Source organism: Herpailurus yagouaroundi, unplaced genomic scaffold (assembly GCF_014898765.1).
Source record: "Herpailurus yagouaroundi ecotype Mexico unplaced genomic scaffold, PumYag 165, whole genome shotgun sequence".
Taxonomy (NCBI): domain Eukaryota; kingdom Metazoa; phylum Chordata; class Mammalia; order Carnivora; family Felidae; genus Herpailurus; species Herpailurus yagouaroundi.
The window spans coordinates 29,783,346-29,797,194 of record NW_024412406.1 but is presented as its reverse complement, the minus strand read 5'-3'; the positions used below and the strand labels follow the sequence as shown (position 1 = coordinate 29,797,194).

The following is a 13,849-nucleotide window of genomic DNA, read 5'->3' as shown; positions in this document are numbered from 1 at the left end:
AAAAAAACAAACAAAAACCAAAAAAACCCAAAATGCCCCCAACCGCAACTAACTCACTCTTCAATTCGGAATCCAGATACTGCCTTTCTAGAATGGGTGACAATAAGGATTTACAAAGTATTTACATTAGAATAAGATGTTGTAGGCTATCAGGTACCTGCGATGGGACGCATAGTTCCCTGTGACATGGCCACTTCCGTCACATCCTGGCGTTGGACAGCTGAGTCAAAAAATATATACATAAAGTCAAGCACTTTTCACAGATTCATTTGCTGTGTCTACAGGTTATGATGTATCGTCTCTTTTCAAGATCGGTTAGCACAGTACAGGGCACGCAGGGGCTAGCGAACTAAGGACTTACGTCCTACAGGAACCAGGAGACTAGCTAGAGAAGACTGGCCAGATCTGAAGGTATTTGTTTTCTTTTCTTTTTCTTTTTTTTTTAAACTAGGGGAGTCTGGGTAGCTCAGTTGGTTGAGTGTCAGACCCTTTAAAAAAAATTTTTTTTTAACCTTGATTAATTCTGGATAGAGAGACAGAGCATGAGTGGGGAAGGGGCAGAGAGAGAGGGAGACACAGAGGGAGACATAGCAGGCTCCAGGCTCCGAGCTGTCAGCACAGAGCCTGACGAGGGGCTTGAACCATGAACTGTGAGATCATGACCTGAGCCCAAGTCAGACGCTTAACCGACTGAGCCACCCAGGTGCCCCTGAAGGTATTCATTTTCAATATCACATTAGTTCTCTGGCTCGAATCATGTAGGAAAGCGATGTGCAAATATATGCCCTCATGATGTTATGAGTCAACAACCAATGATGTCTGATTTCTTTGAAAATATAAATGTCCTAAACCCGCGTTTTAATTTTTTTTTTCCAACGTTTATTTATTTTTGGGACAGAGAGAGACAGAGCATGAACGGGGGAGGGTCAGAGAGAGAGGGAGACACAGAATCAGAAACAGGCTCCAGACTCTGAGCCATCAGCGCAGAGCCTGACGCGGGGCTCGAACTCACGGACCGCGAGATCGTGACCTGGCTGAAGTCGGGCGCTTAACCGACTGCGCCACCCAGGCGCCCCTTTAAACCCGCGCTTTATGATGAGAATGGCCCTTGGGCATACTGGCACCAAGTACATACCAGATTTTAGGAAGGAATTTTTGTGAGTTTTTAAGGGAAGGGCATCAGAGTAACTTCATATACATTTTTAAAAACTGCCTGAAAAAGAAAATCTTTGAACACACTACCTATCTCTGGAAAGGTAAGCTAACATTTTAGATGGGAAAGTTGCTGACGATACAGAAGCAGATAAGAAACTTAGTTATTAAAGCTTGGGATCAGTTTCATCTAAAGCTTGAAACCAACATAGACAATTGCTAATTAACAACCAAAGCAGTAGGCTCTCCAGGCTACCTGCCAAAGCCTCGAGTCGGTACTGGTGCACTCCATTTTATCTCAGAAGCCGGTCACATTCTGCACATCTTACGTGTTTAAAAAATAACGTAAGGGGATTTGTTTCTGTAGTTAATAGATTCCTTGGTTTCTCAGTCATTTATTTTCCTCTGATGCTGCTCAAAAGTCACTCATTTGGAGTAAGCAGATTGACCCCAGCCTACTCAGTGCTATTTGTCGCCATGTTAATCAGAGGAAAAATCAGTTACATCATTCAGGCTTCTGGTTTTCTCTGACACGCTGCCTAACGTGAAGGCTTACCCGTATGTGTAGAATACAGAGTTTACCTCTTTGAAGGGACATTTAGAGACAAATTGCCAACATCTAAGGCTTTTTGAAATACCACCTTTTAAGTTTCTTTTCGTTTGTGTTTTTCCCCTGTGAGCTACTTTCTAATCAATTTCAGGTAATCTAAAGAGACTATAAGACTTAGAACATTTCCATCTCTCAGGGAGATGTTTGATTTTCAGGGCTTGATCTAAGCTGAATTGCCTAGCTCTTCCCCCATCACTTTCCCTAGATGGGTTCTCAGAAAGGAAAATGCAAAAGCTATAGATGTATGTAAACAAGTAAAGAAAAAAAAAAAAAGAACAACGATCAACATTTGAGCTGAGTGATCTTGCAAGTGCCGTTCACCCACTAAAGGAAGAAACAATGTCTTCTGAACACTAAAGCAACTGGAATATTCAGAGCGTGAGAGATGTGTTTAATCGCCTGGGCATCCTCGCTTTAGAAATACATGGCCACCTAGTGTGCAAAAACAGCATTGTATGTATTTTATTTTACTATTTCATTTCATTTCTATTTTTAAATGACTCCTGTTAATACTGCCAGGAGAGGCAAGGAAGTGCCAGTGATTTTTAAATCAATCAGCTAAAATTATTTAGGAGGTAAAATAATAAAGCTAATTAATTAATTTAATCAGCTGCTAATTACTTTTTTTAAGTTTGGTGGTATAAAGAGGTCGAAGAATAAAGAAAGGATTGGAGATGTCGGTGTTGTGGGAAAAGCTTTTGTTTTAGATTCTGATAGCTGGCTTAAATTACAAATCTTCAGGGGCGCCCGGGCAGCTCAGTCGGTTAAGCGTCCGACTTCAGCTCAGGTCATGATCTCGCGGTTTGTGGGTTCGAGCCCCGCGTCAGGCTCTGTGCTGACAGCTCAGAGCCTGGAGCCTGCTTCGGATTCTGTGTCTCCCTCTCTCTCTGCTCCTCCCCCGCTTGTGCTCTGTCTCTCAAAAATAAATAAACATTAAAAAATGAAAAAACAAAACAAAACAAAACAAAAACAAGTCTGCAATGAAAAATCCTACCCAATCACATGGGCCTAACTAGTTGGGCAAAATCTTCTGGGAAGGTTTGCAAATGAAAGTATTAACCGTGGAGAAAGGAAACACACTAGTTCCTTTAGTAAGTGGCCTCAAATTCTAAGACAGTTTACTCTAATCAACATTAAAAAATTCTATTTTGAGGGGCACCCAGGTGGCTCAGTTGGTTAAATATCCAACCCTTGATTTAGATTCAGGTCATGACCTCTCAGTCGTGACATAGAGCCCCTCTCAGGTTCCAAGGCCAGCGGGAGTCTGCTCGGATTTTCTCGCTCCCTCCCTCTCTGCCCCTCCACCACTCTCTTTCTCCCTCTCTTTCAAAAATAAGCAAACATTAAAAACAATCCTATTTTGGGGCACATGGATGGCTCAGTCAGTTAAGCCTCTGACTCTTGGTTTCGGCTCAGATAACGATCTCACAGTTCGTGAGTTCGAGCCCCTCATCACTCTGTGCTGACTGTGTAAGAGCCTGTTTGGGATTCTCTCCCCCCCCCTTTCTTCCCCCACTTGTGCTCTCTCTCTCTCAAAATAAATTAAAAAACTTTAAAAAATCTTGTTCTGCAAACAGTTTCCAGTAAGTAATTAAGGTACATTTATCTGTTAGAAACACAAAGCAAAACATAATTTTTAAAAAGGATGAAATTATAGAGTAGTCAGACTTTAACAAAACCAGTGAACTACTGCAGTTACATGAAGATCAGCGGTATCTGATCTGGAAGATGCGGAAAGAGCCACGAGGTCTCTACAGAGTTAATTTCCCAGGAATTCAAGACTGTATTCCCAAAACTGTTCCCAATGTTTTCAGAGCCTTCCTCTTTCCTGTTTGCTTTGTCCCAGCAAGAAGTGCCCACTACAGGGGCACCTGGGTGGCTCAGTCAGTTGAGCTTCCAACTTGGGCTCAGGTCATGATCTCGCAGTCTGTGGGTTCGAGCCCTGCGTCGGGCTCTGTGCTGACAGCTCAGAGCCTGGAGCCTGCTTCGGATTCTGTATCTCCCTCTCTCTCTGTTCCTCCCCCACTTGTGCTCTGTCTCTCTCAAAATAAATAAACTTTAAACAACAATTAAGAAAAATAAGAATAAGTAGTGAATCCGACGTCTGAGAAAGGCCACATGGTCCAGTGTGAAGGGAACTGAGCCAGTTCCTCACCGACACCACACGTACTATGGAACTTCCCACCAACTGTCTTCAGAAACTGGATTTCAAGGGGCGCCTGGGTGGCTCAGTTGGTTAAGCGTCTGACTTCGGCCCAGGTCATGATCTCACGGTTCGTGAGTTCAAGCCCTGCGTTGGGCTCCGTGCTGATGGCTCAGAGCCTGGAGCCTGCTTTGGATTCTGTGTCTCTCTCTCTCTGCCCCTCCCCTGCTCTGTGTCTGTCTCTCTGTCTCTCTCTCTCTCTCTCTCTCTCTCCCTCTCAAAAATAAACATTAAAAAAATTTTTAAAAAAAAGAAGTGCCCATCACAAAATAATCTCACTTCATTTTTCTGTTCAAAATGACAATGCGGGTTAATTATCAATCTTTCACACTACATTTAGTTTGGAATGACTCTGATGTTTTGCAAATATTGACCTTTAAACGATGAAAATTTGCCATTTTTGAAGGGATTGAAAATAAGATGCAGACACAAAATCCATACAAAGTTTTCTCCCGCGAGGGAGAAAGTATATGGCTGACCCCAGGTCACCTCTGGGAAGAAACAGTGTTCGGTGAAACTGAACCTTTAGTGTGTTTGGTACTATACCCATCACACTGTTCCAGCCACCAGGCTCCAGGTGAACATTAAGTTCTTTATGAAGTCCATAAAGAATGTAATCTGAGATTACTTAAATAGCAGTCACAGGTCAAGCCAATAAACCGATGTTGCCCTAGGAATAATTTCATCGAACACTTCCTAGGTGCAAGGTTTGCAACGGCATTTAAGATGTGTTCCCTGCTCCCGATTCATGTTCGTGCAGCTGGGAAAGAAGAGGCAGCATGGTACATATTATTTACCGATGGCGTGGATGTAGGAGAACACAAAATCAATGCAAGAACAACCCCCCTGCCCCCCCCTGCCCTCCTGCCCCCCTGCTCTAGTGGGGGAGGCAGGCAACAGAGAATGCAGGCGAGCAAGATGTATGAGTGTGTTAAATGCTGAGGGACCACAGGAGATCTGGGAAAGAGGATGGCAGCATGAGGGCCGGGGGTGGGGGGCGGCTACAGTAGCCAGGAAGACCCGTCAGGGCAGTGATGGCTGAGGGAAGAGTCGAGGGAGATCCCTGCAGAAGGCCGTGGTGTGGTGGATGGAATGGCAATGGTGAGGCCGCGAAGCCTTAGGGGAAAAGCAGAAGGGGTGGCTGGTGGGGAGGGAGGGGCAGGGTCCTACCGAGAAGGGACAGCTCATGGCCCATGGGCCCTTGGAAGTGGAGGTGACATAAGCCTGGGAGTCCTTGGAGTAGAGGTGGTTCCAACATCATCCTACATCCAAAGGACTGAGTGTAGACAGAGGAGAGAAGAGGTTCCAGGACTGAGCTCTGAGACATTCTGCCTTTGGAAGGCTGTCCAGGAGTCTAAGAAGGGGTCCTAGGTGAGGTGGAAACTGTCCTGAAGTGTGGTTCCCTAGAAGGTGCTGGAGACGGAGCAGGACGTGATCAGCTCTGCTGAATCCTGCAGCCCGGCAGGGAGGGTCAAGGGGACCAAGAACTCACACCAGACGGGTCCCCTGGAGAACTTGGGGATGCTTTGGGCGGAACGGTGAAGGCACAAGCCTGTCTGAGAGGCATTCAGGGGAGAAACTGAGTCACGCAGTGGAGGCAGCTTTCTTGAAGAGACGGGGGCTGAGGTGAAAGGCAGGTCAGGAGAAGGCTTTTAAGTTTTCTTACTAGAAAAATTTAAACATACTTTTATGCTGAGGGATTCAGAAGAGAAGGAACAGATGCTGGTGCCTAAGTGGAAGGGTTACTTTTTGCTGGAAAGTCTCATTGATTGGCAGCTTTAAATATATTTGTGTAAGAATGCGCTTTAATATTTCACCACGTACACAGAGAGAGTATTTTCTTGCATTTCGCTCCCTCACTCACATGAAACACAACCCAGCCAGGACTATCCCGCCTGCTGGGGAAGTAAATGTAGAAAACCAGTGGCTCCTGCCTTGTCTTTGCCTGAAACCCCCTTCGCCTCTCCCCTTCCTCACTTACCACCATCTATCCCGGTATCTCTACTCCCCTGCCCGACAACTCGGGAGAAGGAACTTAGCGGCGCCTCCGGTCTGACAGGCCCAGGTCAACTCGTGTCCGTAAGGAATCTGTGTGAATCGCACCCTAAATTCTGACGATACACGGTCGCCCGTCTCCAAGGCTGGCCGAATGAGGCTGTGAGAGCCGGGCGAGGTCCACGATCTTAGTTTTTGTCACTGCACTGATGCGGTGGCTGTCCCTGTGCTGTCCCTGCGCACAAACTTCTCTGAATTTCTCCACCTCGTGCTCCCTTCTCTGCCTCCGTGACTTTGTAAGACCCATTTTCCCAAGGTTTGTTCAGCATTTTCTTAACCACTTAGGGTGCAAGCCAACAATACCCAATGCCCAGCTTGGCATTTTGTTAGCTTTTTGCTCCCATGGCAATCATTTGCCACGGTCACCCTCCCGGACCTCTAAACGGCCTCATTTCTGCATTCTCTGTGGGCTTCTGTTTTCACACTGCTCAGGTGTGTTCCTCAAGTTCTGTACTGAGCACTCTGTCCCTTTCTTTCTAGACTTTCTCTAGCATCCTCTCCCAGGGGCCACTGCCTCATGATCTCATGTCTGAATCTCTACGTCGGTGTCTTAGGTGACCTTCCTGACACAGTCCCCGAGGGCCTCCAGCCTCACAATAATTCTGCGCACTGTTCCGCCTGAGGTATACACCCTTAGCTCACTTCTCTGTCTAAAACCCACGGCTTGCTAGTGCAAACCTGCAGCCAGGCCCTCTTCTCTGCTGCTTGGCTCCATTCTCACTCTCTCTCCAGGTCCAGCTGGCCCTCAGGGCTCAGCTCAGGGCCTCTGCCCGCCTCCCCCCCCCCCCCCCCCCGCCCCAGAACCTGGTCCCTGTTCCCAGCCTCTACCGCAGTCTTAGCTGGTGCTTACTGCCATCGGGCGCCCTGGTCTTCAAACTCTTCTGAGTCACAGAACCCTTTTCTCAAAGGGGTGATGGAAACCATTACCTCCCCTACCCAAGAAATCATTTACATGAAATGCTGTCGGGTTCACACACTCCCTGAAGCACTGCCTTGGATCTTCTGGGGTCAGTAGGGTCAGATTAAGAACCTCTGATCATAACATAAACATTTCTTCAACTCATTCAACCAACCCAGAAGCAACATTCTCTATCCCTACACCCCGTTCATTTCCTTGGAGACACTTTCTGGAAGGGCAGAGTTTGTCTGCTCCTATATTCCCAGCATCTATATGTGCCTACTAACACATGGTAGGCATGCGAAAAATTGTTACTGAAGGGGCGCCTGGGTGAGTCAGTCAGTTAAGTGTCCGACTTCAGCTCAGGTCACGATCTCACCGCTCGTGAGTTCGAGCCCCATGTCGGGCTCTGTGCCGACAGCTCAAGGCCGGGAGCCTGCTTCGGATTCTGTGTCTCCCTCTCTCTCTGCCCCTTCCCGGCTCATGCTCTGTCTGTCTCTCTCAAAAATAAACATTAAAAAAAATTTTTTTTAATTATTACTGAATAAATTAACAATTGTTCCACTGCCATAGAGAGAATAGCTAGACCCAAGTAGTCCTAAAAAGATGTGCCTTCTTAAGAATGGATTCTGGATCTGGGGCACCCGGGGGGCTCAGGTGGTTAATCATCCAACTCTTGATTTGGCTCAGGTCACGATCTCGTAGTTTGTGGGATTGAGCTCCGTGTCGGGCTCCACGCTAACAGTGCAGAGGCTGCTTGGGATTCTCTATCTCCCTCTCTCTCTGCCTTTCCCTTGCTTGTGCTCTCTCTCTCAGAATAAATAAATAAACTTACAAATAATAAAAATAATAGAAAATAAAGAAGAATGGATTCTGGATCTTTCACTCCATCATCACCACTGACTGTAGAGCATCACTACACTCATCATGGTGAAAACGGTAATTGATTTCTAACAGAATCCCCAAATTAAATGTAAAAATTCCTCTTCAAAAAGAAAAAGCTGGACTCTGCTTTGTTTTTGTTTTGTTTTGTTTTTAATTTTAGAGAGAGAGCATAAGCAGGGCAGAGGGACAGAAGGAGAGACAGAGACAGACAATCTTAAGCAGGCTCCACACTCAGCATGAAACGTGACTTAGGGCTTGATCCCACGATCCTGGAATCATGACCTGAGCCAAAATCGAGAGTCAACCGACTAAGCCACCCAGGCACCCCGGTCTCCGCCTCCCAGGAAAATCTGTGAGTCTGCGAGGGAGGTTAGACCGACGGGTAGTAAGTTTTTCGTTATCATCTGTGTGATAACAATACTGTTAATTATGTTATGGAAAGGAACATTAATTTACTGACAGGTACTTAATATTTATTGTAAAATCAAAAAGAAAATGGCTGCCGCCTGTATTTCAAACACAGGTGTAATATTTTAAAATTTTCAATGTAATAATTGTTTAAATTCTCATTAAATGTGATTAATTTATCAAAAAAATTTCAATAGGAACATGAATTAATGTACTTCCCTATTAAAAAAATATTTATGCCTTTAGTGGACAAAATACAGTAATCTTACATAGAATACTGTGACCTAGTCTATGCCACAGGTAGTAATAGTTATCACAAAATGAGAACATTCTGCCCGCTAGGCATTTTATATATTCTTATAGATTATTTCATTAGATTTTCACAATTTCATGAGATGACTATTGATATCCCTGTTTTACATTTAAGAAACTGGAGGTTCAAATGAGTTAAAAAACTTTGTCTAAGGCCATGAGACTAGCAACTGGTACTATAAAGACACAATAGAACAAAGCACAACGAAAGATTTTGATGAGCCAAACAGAACAAAAAATGTAAACATTTCTAATTGTTTTATATTGGTTTTGTGTTTTTAAATCATTTCTTAGCATGAAGTCTCGTCATGTACACTTTGATTTTTGTAATTCTCTTAGTTCTAAGCAGAAATTTCGGTACATATCGAACACTTAACTATCGACTGGTTGAAATTGTCCTAAAACATTCCGAAAATCAGCTACACAAATCAGGATATGATTACTCAAAATTATGAACTTGAGTCTCCTAGTACTAGAATCTCGCAGAATATGCCGTTGAAGATGACTTACGTAATGAGCTCTTTTTTGAGGTCTCTCGCGTGGAGCTTGGGTTTAGGACTTGGTATGGAGGCCTCTCCAGGAAACTTTTTTTCCTCTAAATTTTCTAGAGAGCTCGCAGGGTCTTTCTGGAAAAAATAAATTAAAAAAAAATACAGAAGCACAGAAGGCATTAGGGAACCTGAAAAGACAACTGTATATGGAGTCATTAGGGTGGAATTTGAGTTTTAGCTTAATGACTTAGCTGAAGTTCCTCATTGGATTTGTACTCAAAATTAATGAGCTAATAAAGTATAATGATATCCTGATTAGGATGGACCTCTATCCTTGGTGAAGAAAAGAAAATTATAATTCATGAGGACATTTTGGCAAATATAACTACAGAGGCATTTCTTGAGCTATATAGTGAATATGTTTCTGATTTTATTGCATAATGAATGTTTCCTGGAGAATGTAGAAATAGTTCTTTACGTACACAGCAGTCATTGGTAAAACAAAAGAAATATTGCAAAAGTGAACCACAAATTTTTAAATGAAAAAGAATAAGTAAATTTAGGTTAACAAAATGTTCTTTTTGATATACAAAAAGTTAACATTTAAATTGTTTAAGGATGTAATAATTGGTCCGCAATATGTAGGCATTTGGTTTGATCTTTCTGGATAATTGCTTTTATTCTCACATCGTTTCCTATTTTCTTAAGTTACCTCTTTTGCTTAGTATCTTGTAATGCTTTTACTCACTGGATGGAATTTCTTGCTGGCTTACCCCTCATTTTTGTGGCCTTTTTTTAAGCTTAATACTGATCTTGATTTCATAAGGAAGATTTATTAATCCTTTCAAATAATTTATATACCATCTGATATATTATCTTACAGAAAACTGATGATGGTTTTCCTCAGTTACATAATTAGCTTACATTCATCCTTAAGCTTATATCCAGTAAATATAATGCTTCCTGGATTTAATATTAAAATCAGATTAACTAATATGGAAAACTATTCTAATTCTCAAAAGTACTGATCTGTTGAAAATGAGAAAACTATTCTGAATTATTCAAGGTAAATCTCATTTAAGTCAAATGGATATAAAAATGTGATGGCAAAATATAATATATATAATAAAACGTATATAATATATTTTAATAATTCTGAGTCTACACTCAAAATCAGTGGGAAAACAAACTCCCTGGGTTTTCCCAACCAAGGAAAAATTCAAACCTTGAGCTCAGTCATAATTACAGCACGTGTAATCATTTTCATTAATTACTGGGATAACAATTCGGCTGTTTTCCACAAAACCACACAGCGGTAAATACATTGGTAAACCATCTCAAGTAACACCATCCACAGACCAAATTAATAAAACCTGGTTTGGTCCAACTTCTTCCTGTATATTCTTTACAGTGCTAAGTATTCCATTGTATTTAATGGATATATGTTGAAAATAGTAGGAGATCATAATGCACCGTTTACAAATAAAGAGAAATGGATGCCTGATAGTAGTTGCCTTCTAAGATACAAAAAGACATGCTACTTTGACGCTCCTTCCATGGAATCTACAGCAAAATAGACGGATGGCGCTTATCTTTTTCAAGCTTTACAGTGTAAATGCCTAACATGAAGCAACTCCTAATTATAAGACCTTAAGCCTGATAATACCACCATTTGGGGCTATCTGGGGTCCACCCGGGGAGTGTTTTCTGCTATAATTTATAAATGTCTTGGCTTTTTGAAAGTAGACACAAATGCTGAATCCAATATTGTCTCAGTGTGAAACAGCCTTTGTTTTTCTGTCTAGGTGCTGAATTTTTTTTAAAAATGGCATAAAATGAAAAAGAGCCTTTTATTATTTTCTTCATGATAAAATTAAGAACAAAGTATTCCTAAAGGCGTGTACATTTATAGATGAATATAAAGACATATAAAGTTTATAAGCTATTGTTGAACTGCGGAATCTATACATTATGAGAGGCAAGAGAATAAGGGATTTTGAAAGAAATGATCACTTATGAAAATTTATGCTATTATTGTGACTAAAATGTATATAAACATAATGCTTGCAGAATGTATGGCATTTAATTTGGAATAGGAACATGTGGTAACGTTTTAATAGGATAATTTCATTGGATATGACCTTTTAAATATTTCGCAGCTTCTTAGAAAAACTATGGACTCTTATGCACGCAATTACATTATGAAATAACTGTCTTTTTCCCTTTTCTTCACTCAGCATCCTACCCCTAGAAACCTGCAGAGAGCATATACACAGACGACCATCACTGAAAGAATTCCTAATTTTGTTGCACAAGCATTTTATACTAGAAAAAATTTTAAACAGCACCCAGTAAAAAATAAGTCAATACCATTTGGAAGAATTTTTTTCAAAATTTCAACTATAATTTTAAAAATAATAATTTTATCCTCTGGACATGTAAGAGAGAATGCAGTATATATGCATTGCATTTAGAAAGTATATGGGTGCAATGAAATTCCTTTAACGTACAGATGGAAGTTTATATTGATTTCAGTAAAGGCCAGAACATAATGGTAACATGAATAACAGATAATAGCATCTGGCACTTTTAACATTTTAAGCCCTGAAATCTTTGGAGAACTGACAGTTGAATGCAACTGACAGCCCTGGTTATTTCTCCGCACTTTCCTTTCGAGATATTTTGAGTTTTTTCCAGATTCAGGATTTTTTTTTGCAGGGGGCATCTGGACAGGCTATTTCACTGAGAGAGACAGACAATATTTTCTGAAAATTACCACCAAAATTAAGCAACTGTTGTGCATATGAACTAGATAACAATGAATTAGAAATAATCGCTCTGTTTCTGGTTGTGTGTGCGTGTACGTGTGTGAGTGTCCTGTTGTGGCAGGGCGCGGGGAGGCGGTGGAGGTGGGAACGGGCAGGACGGGGGTGTCAGAGCGGAACTGACCACCCTTCACAGCTTATGGCCTGGGCGGAGCACAGCATCCCATTGGGCTCACTGGAAAAGTGTGGTCACGTCCTGTAGATCAGGGTCAAGGGGGGCTTGGTCCACTGTTGCCTTGGCCACATCTCGACAAGTACCGTTTCTTCATTGTTCTCTTCTTCCCTTTCCTTTCTAATTTCTCAATATTTCCCGGCTGTCACCATTACTTGATGTGCTGTTTAATCTTTTCCTTCTCTTTATTTTCACCCTTCTCCTCTTTCTTCATTTTAGGAAATCCCAGGCCCATTTCTTAATTTCTGTATGACCAAGGACCAACAACTTTACCTCCTCGAGTCTCAATTTTCTCCTCCAAAAACTCTGACCATAATCCTGCTTTTCAGGATTGTTAGGATGATGAGACACTGTGTCTAAAGATCCCTTATCTTTATCCTTACGGTGTCCCTCTGTTACTTTCACAACGAGGACAATGAATACAATCTATTTTTTCAAAATAGTAACTATCAAGTATCACAGTTTTCATTTACAAGATTCAGAACAGGGAGAAAAACATTGTCTGTTTGTAGATTACCTTGGCGCAGAAGGAGGCACAAAGAACGAGGGCTGAGAAATTGTCTTAGGGAGTCACAGTGCTTTAGAAACACTTTTGTGTGTGTGTGTGTGTGTGTGTGTGTGTGTGTGTCCCCATCAGGTATAGTTTCCCCAAGCGATGAATTGCTCATGGTCAAATAACTGTGACAATAAATATTAAGCTTAAAAGATATTGTCAACTCAAACCTAGGGCAAGCACTTTGACCCAAGAACTCACTTAGCATCTTCAACGTCCTCTTTTGTTATTCTTAGTGACACTGAATTTCCACACAGCTTCTGGATTCCAGATTTCAGAATGCTTAGGTTGTAAACAGTAGCAGTAAAAGTCTCTACTGTCAGACCTGACGTAAGTTAGCCTTTCTGAAAAGAGCAGAAATCTAATCTAAACAAATCCATTTTCTCCACAATTTTGCTGGGAAACAAAACACTGTCACAGATATACAAGCATTAGATAAGAACATACTCTAGTTGAATCTCCAGGGTGAATCCAGATTTTTTTTGGAATTACGTAGATAAATGAGATTGGAAATAAAGATAAAATATTTATTATGAGACCTCATTTTCTGGCTGATAAGACGTATAGCCAAGGAGGGTTCCTCAGGCACTTACTAGACCCCCAAATGGGAAGTGTGTCTCAGAATGTGAATGCAATGTTGACATTGTTGCTGATGCCAAAAATTATAACCAAGATCAAACAATATAAGAGACCTTAAAGGAAAACAAGAACCCACTTGACACAAATTTTCTTCATTACTACTCAAGACTGAATCAGTATGTCTGACACCGGAGGGAAGATTTCTGGTGACTGTTGACCATGGTCCATTTATAGCACAGTCACAAGGGTGGGGACAGAAAGTCTACATCCCACCCTGCACATGACATGGAGATACTCCCAAACAAGGTGGGTGTTGTCCTCATGGGATCCATCCAAGAATACGACACAGTTATGCTTACTTTGTAAATACCATACTTCATGTGACATAAGACTTTTTTTTACCAAACCCTTAACAATAGATCTTCTGACTAGGATTTGGCTGCCTTTTGGTGGTGTAGAGTGGGATGAGCCGTGGTCTTCTCAGCTCTTGGACTAGCTGGTGATTGAGCAGTTTGGGAGGGTAGGCCTGTTCTCTACAGCTGGCTACTACAGAGGGGGACTGAATCAACAGTCTTGAAACGAAAGAAAGAAGGAAGAAGGGAGGGAAGAGGAAAGGAAGGGATGAAGGAAGGAAAGAAAGAAGGAAGGAAGGGAGGAAAGAAGGAAAGAAAAAAGGAAGAAGGGAGGGAGGAAGGAAGAAGGGAGG

The 13,849-nt window shown here is 42.0% G+C and overlaps 1 protein-coding gene across 7 annotated transcripts in view; it reads right to left on the bottom strand.

Annotated features, from left to right (window-relative positions):
• The window catches only part of ST18 (ST18 C2H2C-type zinc finger transcription factor), a 133,044-nt gene that overhangs the window by 21,126 nt on the left and 98,069 nt on the right, over positions 1–13,849 (bottom strand). For all 7 annotated transcript variants that reach the window (XM_040487808.1, XM_040487811.1, XM_040487809.1 and 4 more), the window contains 2 exons: positions 9,034–9,149; positions 158–220 (listed from right to left, as the gene is read on the bottom strand). In XM_040487808.1, coding sequence (XP_040343742.1) covers positions 158–220; positions 9,034–9,149 — 179 coding nt within the window. The remainder of the gene's footprint in view (positions 1–157; positions 221–9,033; positions 9,150–13,849) is intronic.